This window comes from Leuciscus leuciscus (genome assembly GCF_965113295.1).
Source record: "Leuciscus leuciscus genome assembly, chromosome: 2".
In the NCBI taxonomy this organism is placed as follows: Eukaryota; Metazoa; Chordata; class Actinopteri; order Cypriniformes; family Leuciscidae; genus Leuciscus; species Leuciscus leuciscus.
The window spans coordinates 48801484-48815389 of record NC_138726.1 but is presented as its reverse complement, the minus strand read 5'-3'; the positions used below and the strand labels follow the sequence as shown (position 1 = coordinate 48815389).

Genomic DNA, 13906 nt, shown 5'->3' with positions numbered 1-13906 from the left:
GTGTGGACAACCACCAATTAAAAAAAAATCCATTCACTCCATTTTTTCTAATCCTCAAAAAGTCTAAACACTCTCAATAATCAAGCCGTTTGGATTTCCTGATCAATATGATGTCATATTGTTCATGCTTCGCCCACAACCACTGACGGACTGTCCCGTATTAGCATATTTCTGCCATTTGTATACTGTCCGCCAAGGCAGCACTTTGTGTCGACACCCCCCATGGAAGAGAGGGGTGGGGTAAGCAGTTGCTCATTATCATTTAAAGAGACATGCACCGAAACGGGTCGCTGTGAACTGAGCTGTTTTTGAGGAGGTTAAAGGGTGTTGTTTTACATAACCATTGAGGAATTTTAACCAAAGTGTGTTACAAACTTTACATGAAGACCCTAAAGAATCATACCAACTTGTGGAAAATGGGCATCCGATGACCCCTTTAACGATCTAAGCGCATGGTCTAAAGCGCACGGCGCAAGTTTAACAACGGGAAAAATGGTCGGTCTATACGGGTTGTCCCTATTCTTTTAATGAGTAATGGGTGTGTTTTGGGCGTAACATGCAATAAACCAAAAAGAGTCTCATCTCCCATTCCCTTTAAAAGCCAGTTGCACTCGCGCCATTAGGTGTGACAAATGGGCGCAATTGCATTTGCTATTTAAACAACGTGGCGCAGGACGTGAAAATTATAACTAATTGGTTTAACCTTATCACTGCTACAGTCTTTATTGTGTGTCACCCTAGATTGTCACTGGCCACCACATTAATAACAATTAAAAAAAATATGTATCCTGGAATAACTGCTGCCAATGGCTTGCTGTTGATTCCATGGTGCAAAACTTCAGCAGCAGGGCGTTCAGAGCAGGTACGTCTGTCAACAAGTCTTCTAGTACTATTTCATGTAGAGCTTTCTTTTGTGCACTCAATATGTCTTGTCTTGAGTTGAGCAATACATGGCATATCCCCTGATGAGTATTCTAGCAGCCCATTGTTGTATGAGAAGCTTTTAAATAAAATACTGGATCACTGTTCCCTTTTGTACTGGCAAGAAGCCCAAAGTGACATACAGCATGCAAATCTGGGAAACTTTTGGCTGTGAAAATAAAGTGTTTAAAGCACATCCCATCTGGGGTCCAAGCACATACATGCTGTTGATCATAATTTGCAGCCCGCCGGCTGGGATAGTAAACGTAGTGTGTGTGCACGAACAAGTTTACACTGACTTCCTCTAGTTTCCCACGCTTACAACAAGTGTTAACTAACTTCTGATTCAAATGAAGTAAGGACAAATATTCATTGGGAGACATTTTGCAACAGTGTTTCGGAAGTGTTGCGTTTTCATTGTGGTCCCTGTGGGACACATAAAAGCAGCTTCCTGCAAGAATTAATCCTTTTTTATATATATGTCTGCTTACACTGATCCTTTTGAGCTGGATTGAGGGGAAACACATACAATACTGTAGTCAACAGCTAAATGCCTTATTTCAAAGGTTGTCTTACAAAATGGGTGCTTTTAACATTAATGACCCAACTATATATACATGTAATCTGGATTCCGTAATCATATTCCCAAGATTTTGGATACGTTTTTATGAAAAACTTTTTTTATTGATTACATGATCACATATTATTGTCACCATGGCAGTACATTATTCATAATTCATAGATTCTCCCTACTATTTTTTTTTTTATCTTTGAAATGTTCCTTTCTAAAAAAGCCTAATGCTTACAGTATATACGTTCAGAAGGTCTTCCAGGTTTGAGGAATTGCACACACAGACCAGCCTCTATATGAGCCGATCACTGAAAACTGAGATACACGAGTTAGTTCAAAAGAAATCTAAAAGGAATCAAAAAGTAGTCTGATTATACTACCTTAAATGTGTAATGTAATGGATTATGTTACTAACTACAATTTTTGTGAGTAACTGACTACAATTTCTAAGTAATCTACCCAGCACTGTATACTGTGTGTATATATATATATATATATATAATTACATTATCATTTTGTTATATTTAAAAATGATTTTAAAAAGTCCAATAATTATGCACAATTTTATGCTTCTTATGCATTATTTGTATGCTTACTGGAGTATCAAAGTGATACCTTAAACCATGTGTGAGTCTCTTGTGCACTTTGTGTGAGGAGAGCTATTTGTAAGAGTTGCTTGTTTTGTAGAGCATTTCAAATTATTTACTTACAATGTTGCTTTATAGTCAGGACACTGCCAGTTATAAGTTGGCAGTGGACAGGTTTGAAACCTGTCAGTATACAGACGCATAACTAAAATAAGTAATCTAAGAACGGTGCTTGAGGCTGGATTATAATAACGAAGACATTTTATATAAAATCAAACACGGTGACAGTGACAGCAGTCTTTTCATGTAATATATGTCAAATCGGATTCTGCGACGCTCTCATACATCTATTTTACACATATTCCAAGCCCTCTGAGAATCTTGCACATGACAAGAACTGTACACACTTTTAATAGGATAGGACATTTTCCATTTAAAATCTTTCTGCTGTATTTCAATTTCAATCTCCATATCTACTTGGCTCATAGTCTGGGGAAAAAAAGGAAAGCGTGAATGTCTGACAGATTCCATTTCATGATATTATATGAACCTGTACATCTGAGGTTTTGCCACACTGAAGCTGAAATCTATTCCAGCATGTTATGCAGCAGGTAGGACCATGATGCATTCTGTAATATACAGTCTTGTGGACCGCATCCAAAACTTTGCAGACTAGGTCTTTACCCTATTAGCTTAAAACACAATCATTACTAGCATAGTGTGCACAAATTAAGCTTTCAAAGAGAGAAAATATTAATTAAATTGGATCTAAAAATAGTTGTGTTGGTAAGGAATTTGTGGCTTGTAGGATTTTATGTGACCTAGAAAAGGAGGATCAAAGGAATTTTGTTCATGGATTCAAAGTGTTCAATATTTCATGGTGGAATAATGCCGCCATGAAAGAAGTCTTGTGGTGGCAGACGAAATCTGTGCGGTGTCTAAAAGAGTGGCATTGTGGCACTGCGCTGCTGTCATTCTGGTGCTGCGGCGATTACTTCGTTTTGTACTGCCTTGAGAAACAGACACCAGGGCTAAAAATCATAAAAGTTAGTTAAAAAAAAGTGTGCCCTCCTTTTTCTTCCTTTTCAGTTACCAGATGATGTGATCTATTTAATGAGATATTTTGCTTATTTAATTTGAACTGTCACATCTTTTTCACTCTCTGTCCTCGCCTTGCACTGATTCTTGAGCCATGGTACAAAACAGGCAACAGAAGAGAAACTACGATGGAAATGATTAAAAGGGTCATGATGAATTGAGAAATCTAAGAGATCCTTTTACTATAAAAAATATCCTGTAAGTTTCAGAACTCAAATCTTCCTTGTTAATCCTGGTCCGTTTAGCATTCAAATTGGCATGTTTAACACCGAGGGATACGTTCTCAAGTTTCAGAGCACACTAAAATGTCAGGTTTGGAATCATTTACCCACAAGTCTAGCATGTCAAGTTTAGGGATGATACTTTGAACGTTAATGTGCATTAACCCAAGCCCTTGCCTTGTTTTAAAATCTGAAGGGCAATATGATGTTTGCAAAGGAGCTAGCCAGGCAGATTACAAGTGCTTACAAACTAGGTTGATATGAGGTTATTATGCCTAACATAACTAGAAAACCCAAATGTATCTGTAGGTCTATAAAAAAAAGCGCTTTTAAATGATGGTAGGGATTACTTGCCCAGGATTAGGAGTGTTAGCAATTGTAGTACCACATCTAACCATTAATGTGTTAATTAATGAGCAGCTAATAATGTCAATATCCACCTTTGATTGAGATGTCCAAGCAATGTCCCTTCATCCGATAGTGTTCAGAAGGAAGTCAATATGAGAAGACAGTGGGTGTCCCACTTTTTCATTTGGATGACACCTATCACGACTAAAAAGTTCATATTTTCCCCAGAAAGAATCAAATTGATCCACAAAGGGAAATCCATTATCTTGACAGTAGTTTTGTAACCACACATGGAGAGACCACAAACAGCTGAATTTCTCACCTTCTGTACGAAGAGAAGGAATAGGACCGGAAACAACAGGTAGTATCCCTGCTTCCTGGATAAGGCCAAGTAGATTTATAAAATCTTTCTTTAGACTCTGTGAGTTTCTTTCCATGACGTCATCAGAGCCGATATGAATAACAAAACATTCTGTGTTAGGGAGTTGCTTGTTAATTGTAGGAAATGCTGCAATTAAATCCCTTACCCCTGCTCCAGGACAACAGAGAGTTCTGGCATTGGGGACGTTGACTTTGCGAACCATTGAACTTCCAGCAATAACTGTGCTTGGTGTAAGTTGAGTGCGTCGAAGCGCATTACAGTTCTGTACCGAACTGTAATGGCAACATCACGACTATGACGAGAAAAAAACGATATGCTTGAGCATTCTGTCCTTTTTAGGGTCGCATATTCCTCTTTTTGGTAATGGCAAAGACATTGGAATTGATTTTAATATGAAAAACTGTTAATCAATCATAGTAGTGGGTGTTTACTTGCAAGTCTTGAATACGGCACGCAGATCTAAACAGATTGTTTCAAAGAGAGTATCAAAAACTGGATAGAAAATAGACTATTACTTCTAAATTAGGATGTTTTTTTTATTATTATTATAATGTACAAATCTAGCTAACATTATAAGTGGAACTCAAAGAACATTATAACATTTTCAAAAAATGTAGTTCAGTAATCTCTTTAAAAACGATTTCTTTAGAGAAACAATGAACAATGTTGTTATATTCAAAACGAATGGCAAGTCAAATTGAGACATGTTTTGCCTCACGTATTTTGCCTTAAGATTTATATTTATAAGATTTAACTTAGCTCAATTTGAACAGAAGATCTAGATCTTGTTTCTTTCTGCTTCTCTATATCCATATCATGCAACATAATTATGCATTATGGTGCATTACGCACTGCAGCTCCTTCAGATGAACTTTAGCTATCGGAAGACTCTCTAATTATAAAGAACAGAGCTAGTTTTGACCTAGAAACCTCAACATTAACACACAGACAGAGCTTGACATGGGCACATTTCCAATTAAAGAAGCAGCATTGTAAATCAACGGTTTATTACATTACATTGAGGGATACATTTGCTGATAATAGTGAAAAAGCAGACTTTAAAAAGAACTATAAGCTCGGTTCAGAAACAAATCCCCACTGTTACTAGAGCACCAATGCATTCTCCTCTTATCCTAAACTCTTTCCCATCATATTTAGTTATACTAGCCTAGGAAAGAAAAAGGAGCTAAAAGTTATTCATTCATTTCAATTAATTTGGTATGTAAGGATGGAATATTCCATGTCATTGTGCATGTATTATCACTTTTTAAACAAGGAGCCTTGAACATTCCAGTGTCAAGTATAAATTGGTAGAGGCAAACTTCGGGCAGTCACATTTTTCCGTAATATTAAATGAAAAAGGAAAATATTATATTTTGCATTAAGCAAATGAAGCCAGTTTTTAAAACCATTAAGATTTTTTGCAGTGTGTCATTATTTCATTATTTTCATGAAAATTGAGCACATTTCCCTCAAAATAATCATTACCATAATGTGTCTGGATGTTTTATTTATTTAAAAAAAAGAATTGTGCAATTATCATTATTCTCAGCAGTGATTCTCATTAGATTCTCATTACTGCTGTAGTGTACTTAGAAATTCTTTTTACCATATTGTATAAAAACATATTGCATTGATAAATACATACTGATATATAAATTCACATTAAAGTAATAAGAATTTTTTTTTTAAATGCGATAATGAGAATTGTCAGAAAATAATGCACAAAAAAAAGAAGAGCTGTCTCATGAGATTCCCCTGATTTGAAATGGAATCACTATTATTCTATACACTATGAATTTCTTTGGAAATCAAAGACTTTTATCAAAGTTGTCTGATAGATTGTGGTGAAATATTGAAGAAAAACAGCTTCTGGCTACCAACAATTCTGCAGTTTCTCTCTCTCTCTCTCTCTCTCTCTCTCTCTCTCTCTATACAGTACGTCTAACACAACTATCGTTTGTCTCCATGATTCATCATAAGCTAATTAAAATACAATCACCTTAGAAACAAACTTCAAAAGCTCAAACAACTCAACCCGAGCCTCGTTTCCAGATCTCAAGCACTTCCTTTTTGAACCTCCTTAGCTCCCACAGGTTATCAATGCGTCTTTTGATTGTTGCCTCGGAAAGTACTTCATTTATATTCCTCAGTAAAAGTGGGGCCCCCGCAGATGGCTCTACGATCAGCTTCCCCGACAAAAATCCCTATTATAACCATTACAAGAGAGACAAACAAAAATTTAGCACAAATTTCCTTTAAAGGACAACTTCAATGAATACTTCATGAGCTGCATGTAGGGGAGAGACAGTGTCAGTGCCATTCTATAGTTACGGTTCTTCACATTAAAGAGCCAAACCCTGACGTTCTTCTTAATTCTCAAATGGCAGTCCTGACCTACTTAACACAAAAAAGGCCTCATAAAACTTGATGATGTGCTTGTAAGTCATATGATGAGTTTCAAATGCTATCACAAGAATATCACAAAAGACACAAAAGTGTCCTCTTTTGAAAAAAAAAAAAACTGAAATGTGTTTCATATACATGTATGGCAATAAAATATACATTAGGTAGCTTAAACTTGAGAGAATACTTCCTATAATTGCAATAGCTGCATTAGAAATAGGTTGAATATTATTAATTAAAAAAAAAATTCATTTAATCACAGACTCAATCTTAATGATAAAATGAAAGCATTTTGTGAGAAAGAAAGAAAGAAACACCTACTCTTATACTGAATTTCACATTTGAAAAACAGACACTTTGATTGAAAAACTGAAACTTTGAAGGATCCCCTCCATTTTCTGAGACAGCAACTAAATAAATCATGTGTTCACTGCAAACACACGCACACTGTCATGTATCACGGTACAGCCAGCCATGAAAAGGACAAACAGACAGACAGCAAGAAAGACCGACAGCTAGAGAAACAGACAGCTATCTCTTTCTCATGTTTGATATAAATATAGAAGTTTTATAACAGATCAAGGTTGTAAATAGAATCACCCAGCACTATGGAGATTGTAGGAGCTGTCCAGAGTGCTGAATGAAAGAAATCTCTGTAACCTGTTGGTGCACTGCTGTTCACTTCAAACCATTCATCGCTAGTGTTATATTATCACTACAATCTCTTCTATAATATACATGTCACAACAATGGATTTATGTTTAGACCTGAATATTAATATTTACAAAAAATCTATTTTAAGCAATGAGGGAAGTGTGGACATATGGGCTACCATTTCCAATGTCTAAGGTTACTAATCACACAGTCATATCAAACTGAACGTTTCCTAAGGATTTTTCATTCAATAATATGAAAAACTGACTTAGCTGCATTGATTAAATCAATGAGAAAGCAAACAGGTTCTTACATGCAATGATCATTAATTAATGCAGAAGCACGACATAAAATGTCAAAACAGCAATAGCATCATTGCAAAATGTTTGATAATAGGCTATGCTCTTAAATGATATACCTCGTAAAACCTTTAAGGACAAAAAAAAATGGTATCTTTAGATTGTGAATCTTTAAATAATCGAATTAGTTTTGAAATATACATAATACATAATACAAGTTCAAACAATAATGCAGATTTGATAAAGAAGCCAAGTTTTACTAGGAGGAAGTCGTGGCGAGATATATATTTATATATCTATTTTGCGCAGTATAGGAGAGGGACGCACAGAAACCCACTTACATGGACGTGATGTTCCTGAAGAGCTCTTCAATGTCATTATTGTTACTGCCATTGCCCGCCGGATCTTGTAGAGCAAGTAAAGGGAAGAAATTTCCACTGTCGGACTTATTGCAATAGATCTCAGTGGGCGAACAGCTGCATGTTGGTGGACAATCGAGCATGGAGCTCCAATAACCCTGGAAGATGCTTGAAAGAAAGAAAAGCCTCCAGGTGAACACAGGAACCGCTGAACAGAACCATATATCCATGACTTTTGGGTCCAAAACGACTCGACGTCTTCCAGGGCTGACGAGGATGGTGATGATGAAGGTCGCTGATGAGTGTTTAATATCTAAATGCGTTGGCTACATAAGAGTGCGCGCGCCTGGGAACATCATATGAGGTTGGGCTCGTAATCTAATCGCCTTATCAAAAGAACAAGAGCAAATGCCACAACTCGCCTCGACTTTCCGTTCCACAGTCCATCATAGAGATGCTCTCAGTGTCCAGGCTGGAGGAAAGTACTGCTGAAAGCGCGATGCTCCGGATGACGAGTATAAAGTCCCACCTACTGGACAGAATTAAGACTGACACCTGCAAGAGGAGGAGGAATCCGATTTCCGACCAACAAAGGCTTTTATGTAAGACTTGCGCAGAAAAAAAATATATAAATCGAGTGTAGTTTATTCCTCTTTCATTAGTGATGGGTTTCCCTTGTTTCCGTTGTTTTTCTGTCCCTGATATTTTTAGTAGCAGACTAGGCTACCCAGTAAATTGATTTGTCAAGTAGAGAAGGCCGGGGCTAGTTGTCACATGAGGACGTTGTCATTTATTTATTTAAATATCGACATAATATATAACCTATAAAACCACACTGGCATATACTTCAAACGAGATTTTGACTTCCAGGTTGAATTGTGTTCTAAAAAGGGTTTCCTAAATGTTTTCCTAAATGTCAGGTGGACGTTGTGTTTCATATGCTGTAAAAATAGAAAACTAAAAATATATTTGAAAGGTTCATTCAATAATACTTTCCTCATTAGAGAAGTTTCACACATGTTGAAACAAATAGTTCTTAAAAATATATATATATATATATTTTAAAAACTGTTCATTTCTATGGTAGCTTACTACATGAAGCACATTTTTTTTTAGGTTCAAGGAGTGTTCGGGTTGAAGAAAGTTCAACTGTGTATGTGGCTTACAGGCTTGCTGTCAATTACTACACACAACAATTTGCACTCTAAATCTATAAAAAAACAAACAAACAAGCATAAATCATAATATTAATGCACTTGCAATGGAAAGTCATTGCACTAGAACAAATGTTAAAAGGTCTTAAAAGTAGCTGCAAGTTGTTTTCAGTCCAGGGAACATTTTAACTTTTTTGAAACACAATTTTACTGTAGACACACATGTTAAAGGTAGTCTTTTTTTCTATATTTGCTGGCCAGATATTTTTACGTTTTTATTACAATGTGACTGAATCAGCGGGACTATTGAGATACATCAATAAAAGTCACTTTATTGTTTAAGTCAGATATATATAGCTTCTAGTTCTGTAAAAATAGCTTCAGGGGGCAGTTGTGGCCTAATGGTTAGAGAGTCAGACTGGTCACCCGAAGGTTGCGGGTTTGATTATCAATACTGCCTCAATGACTTGAGCAAGGCACCTGACCCCCAGTCGCTCCTCGGGTGAGACAACAAAAATGGCTGCCCACTGCTCCGGGTGTGTGTCCACGGTTTGCAGTGTGTGTTTGTTGACTTCTTACTAAACATAATGTGTGTGCACTGGATGGGTTAAATGTAGGACAAATTCCAAGTATGGGTTACCATCCTCATTTACTCAGACTATATGTAAACAGAGCAAGCAAGACAAGTCTAAGGAAAATGCATATTTTAATACATTTTAAATCCCAAAGAGACTTTTTTGAATGCATAACAACATCAGTGAAATCCTAGTTTAAAATAAACCCTTCACGCACATTTTCAAATAAACAGTTATGGCAAATGGATTCTGAGTTGCCCTCTAAATATTTGAGTACTTGATAAATTTTCTCTCACAGCTAAGATCTCGTTTTGTTTTAATGGTGTATTGTCTTGCATTTCAAGTTACAGCATTTTGACATTCCTGAATCATGATGCGTTTTGTAGATCTTAAGGGCCAGATTTACTACATGAGAGAGCAATTTCAAAAAGTGCCGATTGGAGTGGAAAGTTCTGCAAGTGATCTACAACGCGCAAATTAAAGAACACAGACACAGCTGGATCATTTCCATAATGACCAACGCAATCTACCAAGAGCAGCACAAATTAGCGCTTGGTATAAGAGACGTGCTTTTTTTGTAAATAATGGCACAAATACCTGTAAATTGACTAGCGCAAACCTTAGTAAATCACCTTGCATGATTCATTAAAAAACTCTCCTCCCATACATTTTGCATATGAATGGGATACTCCTACAAATGCATATGCAATAAGGTCAGCCACAAAAATAATTGTCCACATCTTTTCAGCTCAATTTTTTTTACTGCATGTCTTTAGTAAATCCTAAAAGTAGTTTTTTAAAGCCAAAAGAGGGTCTGCGCTGGCGCAAGCTGTCCTCCTCCTCTTCCTCCTCCTCCTCCTCCTCCTCCTCCTCCTCCTCCTCCTCCTCCCATCATTGAATCCATTCACACCCCTTCTAAAACGGACTGGTGCTGGTCTGAGAACCACAGCTAGACTAAAGCACATTATCTGATCAGCAGGACACTGGTTGTGGCCTGCTCTTCCCGAACCTTTTCATGTTAAAATCCAGGAAAAGGACAGTCAATATAATCAGTGACCTGGTCATCCCGATCATTACAACTTTTAAGCACTGCCTTCCAAGAAGTAATTCAGAGCAATCAATGCTAAAACAGCCAGGTTCAAAAATAGCCCTCACGAGCAATTGAAACACACAAAGACATTTTTGTTTTCTAGAAAATTGACTTCTGCAGCTCGTGTCATATAATATACACTAAAACAGGCTTTATATTATATATATAACGTGTTTGTGTGTGTGTGTGTGTGTGTGTGTGTGTGTGTGTGTGTGTGTGTGTGTGTGTGTGTGTGTGTGTGTGTGTGTGTGTGTGTGTGTGTGTGTGTGTGTGTGTGTGTGTGTGTGTCTGCGTGTGTGCGTGGTCTGGGTAAACACTATGTCGTGGGACCAAAAGATCCACCAGTAATTTTTTAAAACTCAACGGGCCCTATCATACACCTGGCACAATGCAGCGCCAGGTGCGACTCAAGTGTTTCTTGCTAGTTTCAGCCTGATGCAGTTATCATTTTCATGTCCTGCGCCATGTTGTTTAAATAGCAAATGCATTTGTGCCCCTGGGCGTGCTGGTCTGAAAACGAGGTGTGTTCTGGCGCATTGTTGGTGCGTTGCTATTTTGAGGCACCAGAAATAGACTGCGCCATTGACCAACTGAAACCCGGTCTAAAGTCAATGGCGCAGTATTATTATTTTTGTTATTTACAGAGCGTGTTAAGCCTGGTTCACACAGGACGATTTTTAAATTGTCGGCAGATTTTCCAAACCTGAGAGACCCCACACACGGCGATAAAAAATCACGGGTCTAACAGTTTTGGTCGTACAGTGTGTGGTGCGCAGCCACACGGCAAAATCAACACATCACACACGAACCGATTTGACTCCCGAGCATTCCCAGGTCAGACGGGAAATCTCGCAAAATCCCTCGAGATCAAACGTGACTTCAGAGTAAACAATTATGGCGGACGAAGAGGATGCAGTGGCGATAGTTTTTAGTTTGTTTTTAACCGGAAAAAAACGTTATCAAAAGAAAATCTCCGACGTCCACCGGACTTTCTGGTGCGCCATGCCGCCGGCTGTTTTGATTTTGTTTCCCGGTGCTTCCTCGCCGCCTCGCTTTCTGATTGGCTACACGCCACAATCCAGCTGCGTGCTCGTTTGTCCCCGGGGGACACCACAGGAGAAATCGGGCCAAAAAAATCCAACATGTTGGATATCCCCGATTTGAGATCGGAGCGGTCCCGACGTCCTTCCGAGCAGACGAGAGCAGTCTTAACACACCACACACGGCAGGAATATCTGATCAGATTATTTTACGATAATCGGAGCATCCTTAAGATTGTCGGAAGGGGTGAATCGGGGCTAAAATCTGCCTAATTATCCTGCCGTGTGAACCAGACTTTAGTAATGTGCGCCTATAGGTGGGTCCACAACGCGCGTACACTTTGTCCAGTAGATGGTCTGCTTGCGCGCTTTAACCTCGCGCACGAGCAGATCCGTTTCCTCGCTAGAGGATCGTTCAGTTTTTCCGCTTGCAAATTCCGCCATGTAAATAGCGAATCCGCCATGGAGATGAGACTCTGATTGGTTTATTGCACGTTACGCCCAAAACACACCCATTACTCATTAAGAGAATTAAGAGAATATCTCCTCCTGAGATGCTTTCATCTGATCAATTTTTTAAGGCAGCATAGATGTATCCTTCCCTGCTTTTGATATCGCACTATCCTGTGCGTTCTATTCTGTAACAGTTTGTGTGTTTTTGACCAATGTTTTCCACTTGTGATGCAATTTCTAGTGAGAAATCACTATTGTATTAATTCAATATTCGCTTAGTTATCACCAAAGCTCTCTCTATTTTGCTGTAGATCATTAAACCGTAACGCTTTCTCAGAAGTCTGTCCGAAATCAGTTTCAGCAAGGTACCGTCATGCTCAAATGCCGCCTGAGGCAACAAGTCAGCAGCCTGAGCTTTCGGACGCAGCTCTAGAAAGCACAGGAAACAGGAACTGAAACAAATACAATATAAAAGATTACAAAACAAGAGCACTGATATTGCTGAATATGCCTTTATTATAAAGACCTGATAGCAATCAGCTGACATTATTTTGAACCATTCATGCACAAATTTTTCATGCAAGGTTACAGTGTGACCAATTAAAACTAAGACATGTGAACATTTGGAATTTAAAAAGATTGAATTAATTATTGTGGTTTAAAGTGGTAAATGCAATATTATGATTACCTTATCATGTGATGACAGCAAATGGCAGAGGTTTTTAAGACACCTCATGGTGCACAATATCAGTGTTGATGAGGAATAAATAGGCAACAGTGTAAGTGCATTAGTTTTTTAGAGCTATACCTGAGGAAACAGAATGCCCGAGGGTAATTATGAGGAGCTGTCAAAACGGCTGCTGAAACAAGGGCAAGGCTCACTTTCAGTTCAGCCTTTAAGCCTGTCAGCACAGCATCCCACCACTTATAGATATGTCAAAACCAACTGAGACAGATATCACAACAAAAAAGAAAATGAGTTGCTTGTCAAGTTTACCTACATTCAGGTTTTGACAAAACACCACAACATCATTTCTATGTCTTTATGTATTTTTATATATACTTGAGTGATTTGTGCATACAGACTAATTATTTAAAGATCAATGATTAACTGTTTTCAGTGTGAACATTGAATTAGTTTGAATTCAGATCTGTCAATGGCCATTACTGCATGCTTGATTTGTCCTCAGTAGGGATCATAATAATACCAATAAGCTGCACTATATAAAGCATACAGAAAAATGCAAGCAAGCATAATAATTAATATATGTGCCGTATATTATTGGGTGATTCAAGTAAAATAAATCATGAGTTTGTTTGCACTCTATGTTATACTATGATGTTATAGAGTAAATTAAACGTCTGTTGGTTATGTTAAGTGAGAAGGATAGGCGCTATAAGCTGTTAGCTTCAGCCTAAACCTTTTTTTTCTTTTTTGGTTAAATACTGATACATGTTATGTTACATGTTACATGAAATTGTTTGTATGTTCTTGTTTTATGGCTTGTATGGCCAGAGAGAAAAAAAAAAAAAAAAAAAAAATAAAAAAAAATAATAATTGTTCATATCGATTGTACATTAAAGGTGCTCTAAGCGATGTCACACGTTTTTTTAGGCCACATTTTTTTTGTCACATCCAGCAAACATCTCCTCACTATCCGCTTGCCTGTCCCCTGAACACAATGTAAAAAAACGTGGTCTCTGTAGACAGCCCAGGCTCCACAAATGGCAAGAAAAACAAACTGGCC

General features: G+C 37.7%; 1 protein-coding gene across 4 annotated transcripts in view; it reads right to left on the bottom strand.

Annotated features, from left to right (window-relative positions):
• The window catches only part of ntrk3b (neurotrophic tyrosine kinase, receptor, type 3b), a 124868-nt gene extending 116489 nt beyond the window's left edge, over window positions 1-8379 (bottom strand). The window contains exon 1 of one of the 4 annotated variants that reach the window (XM_082157498.1): window positions 7829-8379. In XM_082157498.1, the coding sequence (XP_082013624.1) occupies window positions 7829-8076 (248 nt within the window). In that variant the 5' untranslated portion in view covers window positions 8077-8379. The remainder of the gene's footprint in view (window positions 1-7828) is intronic. The other 3 variants (XM_082157497.1, XM_082157500.1, XM_082157499.1) reach the window with 3 other exon arrangements.
• Window positions 8380-13906: the final 5527 nt, after the last annotated feature.